Source organism: Ceratina calcarata, unplaced genomic scaffold (assembly GCF_001652005.2).
Source record: "Ceratina calcarata isolate Rehan_Ccalc_2016 unplaced genomic scaffold, ASM165200v1 scaffold39.2, whole genome shotgun sequence".
In the NCBI taxonomy this organism is placed as follows: domain Eukaryota; kingdom Metazoa; phylum Arthropoda; class Insecta; order Hymenoptera; family Apidae; genus Ceratina; species Ceratina calcarata.
This window is the reverse complement of record NW_017162322.1, coordinates 2,057,069-2,061,826: the sequence shown is the minus strand read 5'-3', so window position 1 is coordinate 2,061,826 and position 4,758 is coordinate 2,057,069. Positions and strand designations below refer to the sequence as shown.

At 34.9% G+C, this 4,758-nt stretch overlaps 1 protein-coding gene and 1 long non-coding RNA gene across 3 annotated transcripts; one reads left to right on the top strand and one right to left on the bottom strand.

The window, feature by feature from the left end:
- Window positions 1–100: 100 nt before the first annotated feature.
- On the bottom strand, window positions 101–4,712 carry LOC108626094 (alkylglycerol monooxygenase). Its single transcript, XM_018026540.2, has 9 exons — window positions 4,235–4,712; window positions 3,154–3,281; window positions 2,384–2,535; window positions 2,190–2,293; window positions 1,686–1,848; window positions 1,401–1,552; window positions 1,023–1,157; window positions 516–632; window positions 101–418 (listed from the first exon to the last, which is right to left on the bottom strand). The coding sequence occupies exons 1-9, from the start codon at window positions 4,355–4,357 to the stop codon at window positions 161–163; spliced, it is 1,332 nt and encodes a 443-aa protein (XP_017882029.1). The 5' UTR covers window positions 4,358–4,712; the 3' UTR covers window positions 101–160.
- On the top strand, window positions 2,554–3,420 carry LOC113464496 (uncharacterized). 2 transcript variants are annotated; one of them, XR_003389351.1, is made up of 2 exons: window positions 2,554–2,643; window positions 2,743–3,420. It is a non-coding gene; the product is annotated as an uncharacterized LOC113464496 (long non-coding RNA). The 2 variants fall into 2 exon arrangements; XR_003389350.1 differs by having other exon boundaries at window positions 2,562–2,643; window positions 2,724–3,420.
- Window positions 4,713–4,758: the final 46 nt, after the last annotated feature.

Below are 4,758 nucleotides of genomic sequence, written 5' to 3'. Positions count from 1 at the left end.
ACAAAATATTCTTCAAGACCTTCTTTTCTTGCATGAGTTATAAAACATGTTTTCATACATCATTTGCATACGAGATGAAGTTGGAATAAAAGTCGTTTTTAAACATGCATACGTATATTCTTTATTTTAAAGCAGCAATAATTAATTCGAAGACAGTATTTTACGAATCTCGTATATTTGCAAAGTTCGACTTGATTGTACAGAGAAAATATAAAATCCACACACAACAGGAACTACCGTATATATAATACATGCACCAATTCAATGAATTGTGTATCGTTGAGGTACTTAAATAAACGATGCAACGGACGAATTCTACGAGGCCAGCATACGAAGATTTGTCAAACAGTAAACCGAACGTGGTGAGGGCGAACAGATTGTTGATGAGTATTAGTCCAGAAGGTAATGTCTTCAAATCCTGCATTCGTAGAATAGTTTAACAATGACACACTTGGAAAAAATTTATCAGACTTCTGTGATAGTATATATTTTTCATTTAAATGATCGTTTTTTACCTGTGGTGGTTCGTCATACAGCTGAACGTGCTGATAGAAGACCAGGTAGAAGTGAACAATTATATAAAAGTTTTGCCAGGAAGGTATATAATTATCATATTTGATCCTAGACGTTACCTATAGGAAGTACATTATTACTATTAATCGAGGAAAACGCTGTTACGAGCTGAATTAATTTATATTCTACGGTCGCAAGATTCTCATCGATCATCAGACAAAGAAGACCCTTTGTTATCTAAAATCAAACCGGTTTACTCTCGGTGATTCATGCAAGTACAACATACAATCTATCACAGAGTATCGATTACTAATACTCAATTATTAAGTTCATTAGTATTCTTAAAAGAAAATCACATTGTTGATGTTCAAATGTTAACTGATATGTATAATCGCGATATGTTTAATTTATTTGATGCCAATTGCGGTTATCGATTAAAAATTATGTATATGTAAATCATTATTAAGATTATTTTAAAGAATAGAAGAATGTAATGATAATTAGCTTACATTAATTTTGTATTCGTCCAGTCCTAATCGAGGACTACCTGGAAACCAGCTGGGGCCCTTCCAAACGACAGCTAGCTTATCTGTTAAATTCGACATGCCAATACTCTTTGTGATCATCTGTACTGTATAAAATACCTATAACATTTAAAAAGAAATCGCGAATAAGGAGTACGACTGATGAAAATAACATCCTTTCTTAATTCTTGTAAATAAATAGTTGATGCCAATTACATCGGACGTAACAGAATATCGATTAGCGACAAGATTGACTTTGAAATCGATCGACGAGCACGTTTGCATAACTAATTCTTCGTTTATCTAACAGAATGATGATACTTCGCGTAGAGAAACACAATTATACGAGGAACAGTCTCTCACCTGCAAATATACAGGATTAAAGGTTCGAGGACTAACGACTAAACCGTAAATTATTTCATCTTCCTTTTTCTCCTCCATAAACGTCCCGAACAACCTGTCCCATATAATCAGCACCCCTCCATAATTTTTGTCTAAGCAATACAAGTTGCAACCTATTCAAATCGAAGTCAATAAAAAATCTTAGTAAACATAATAACAATTCGATGTTAAATCATCTCATGAAGAGACTATGACATGAATGCATATTAAATTAATTATAAGAACGTCTAATAATTTGTTTATTACCATGATGCACTCGATGATGTTTCGGCGTATTGAATATTAATTCGATCGGCCCGAGATCATCGATAACAGTCGTGTGTATCCATAATTGGTAAATCAAATTAAATTGATTATGCGCGATGAAGTGTGACGGTGGTATAAATAACGCGAGTGGTAAATAAAATACCTGCGATCAAACAATATCTTAATATAAATTTTCGATAAATTTTTAAAATATAATTATAAATAAAATCAGTAATTATTAATGAATCGTCTCATCTTGTTGAATATTTCTATAATTAATTATATACTGTGTGCAACCTGTTTAAACAACTTGACAAAAGTATTATACGTTTTATTGGATTATTGAAATCATGTAGTTGTTGCTGCCTCCTGTTACAAAAGAAAACGCATCGATTGTATCCGGCTTCCATATGCGGTGTGTAACACCAGCAGGGATCCGGCAGAGCACGATATGTATTACATATTATGTAACACGAATGAGATACATGCAGCGTAAGTACTCACGAAGTTACACCAGTGTTGCAAAACGGATTGCCGCAGTCCGACCGCGAGATTGAATTCCTCGCTGCTGTGGTGAACCTGATGCTGGGCCCATAAGAAGTGTACCTCTGCGAACACGGGCGAGAAACGCTTATAAATTCGTCAACCGGCGTGGACCGACAATCACACACACACATGGTTGGATATTGGAATTTAACCGTGGTTACTGCGATGAACCCAATAGTAACAGAAATCCACCCCGACGGCGGTGACGCACCAAGTCCATAACGAGTTCCAGGGCAGACTCCACCAACCGTATCGCTCGTTAATTACGATGTACGCGTAATACTCGGCTCCGCGGAACAAAATACTGAAAACGAGTTCAAATGTCGACATGATAATTCTTAGCGGCTGATTCATTGCTTATAAAAAAAAATAGGCAGTTCTTCATGCAATTATTGTCATGTAATTGTTGTAGGTATAAGATCTTTTCGATGGTATTTCTTACAAATAATTAAATTCAATTAGATTAAGAATCAATTCTTCATAGTAAAAAAGATTAAAAATATATTTTCAGAGAATTTCTCGTTAGTAAGTGTTACACCACTCTCGGCAAAAGGAAATACTCAGGCGATACAATGTGCCGGCTAAAAATATACGCACACAAAGATCAGTAACACGTAAATAGAATCTCTGCCTCCAACGCTACAAAAGCTGAATAATTAAGAATCATTATTCATTACACAGAGATAAATAACGTTGAATTCCTTCAACTAAATAAGAATTTTCAATACACAAATATCGTTTATATAAAACGCTCATTTCGATTCTTAAATAAAAATGCATATTTTATCGTATGCAATTTAGAATGCAAATGTAATATGGTAAAAATGCGTTTATCCTCTCGTAAGAGCGACAATTGCAAATACGTATAAGATGCCACATACATAAAACATAAGTAAAATTATAAAACGTTACCTATGCTTACCGGCCAGTTTCTTGAAACAACCAGTGCGACAACGACGTCACTTGATCGTTCAGACGGATCTTTCTTTTCTTTTTTGATACCAATATGATCTGTTCCAAAAAGATCAGGACGAAAAACGGCAGCCATATCTACACACCCATCGAGCTTATCTTAGATACAATCTAATTATGTTTGATCTACTGATCAAACATCAATATAATGATGTTATCTATGACATGTAATTTATCATTCTATGTGGAATAAATAGTGTGTTTTGAAAACAAGAAATTGAAGACAGCATTAAAATTCAAGCTGAATTTCATGAAGTTTATGTAGTAATTTAAATCGTTTCTGGCAATTATAAAATCTGCCTTGGATCGTAATTAATTGTAAGAACGAACTCGAATACGTCTTCGATTAATAGGTTCAATTGGCAGACTAATCCGCGGAACGTAGTGACCCGAAGAGAAATGACTACGTTTTGTATCAAAACAATTCGACCACCCTGCTTGTTTTTAATAAACACGAGATACAAGATAATGAAATCCGAATTTATAAACCACGGATAATCGTGATCCGGCTAATCGAGAGGCTACTATTTCTTTTCATAACTTATATAAGATCTCTGCAAGACTGAAGTTTTGTTTATTATTTTCAAAGAACAACAAACTTAACGAACTCTTTCTCTAACTTCAGTTATCTGCATTCCGGTCTCGAAGCAGAAGTCGCATCTGTGCAAATCGAAGTTTACTGCTATAGATAGAACGAAGCACAGCTAAAAGTGAGTAGCATACTTTTTGTTTCATAAAATTGATTGCACATTATTATCTCGTTTTTTGATAAGTTTTATCGGTTCAAGGCAATAATTGTATTCATTAACGTGTAGCAAAAAACATAAGAATTCAAACTTGTAGTGCTTATGCAGTACAGAGAAAATACGAACTGACTGTAAATATTTTCTAGTACAGTTATAGGAAGCCACTGTAAATAGAATTTGCTCAACTACTTCTTCAGAAACTCCTACGTTTTTTTAAATCTGTTACGAGGCTGAATTCATATTAGAAAAATTTGTAGATTATAAAATTATGTTATTGGGGATTACCTGTTTGTGATAATCAGGCACTTGATGCGGGAATTCAAAGATCGTCTCGTAGGGGTTGATCAGGTATAAAAGCTTGCTTGCGCCTTTCAGCTGCTCGAAGATATCAGTGGCGTACGTATCCATTTCGTTCGCGCACGCGATCGTCCACTTGGTAAAATTTTCAGACAGTCTCTACCGCGTTACGAAATAACGTAGAACCACACATGATAACACCATTTGATTCTGTTTTAGTCATCGAGCTGCGTACACGCATCGTTTATATACGTAAGTTCGAGCTAACCGAGGACACGCGAGTGTGCGCGCGATGCCTCTTCCACGGCCGTATGCGGTAAAGGCGCGGCGCGATCTCGTTTTATTCGAATTATCAAACTGTTACAAACACGTCTCAAGCATTCCTTAAAACTAGACAACTGCATACGTCAATTAATTTTATTATTCTTTCAAATATATTTAAATATCAAATCATAAGAAATTGCACTCAAGTAATTTAAGTAATCCACCTCATTCAGAATTAGTATCTTATC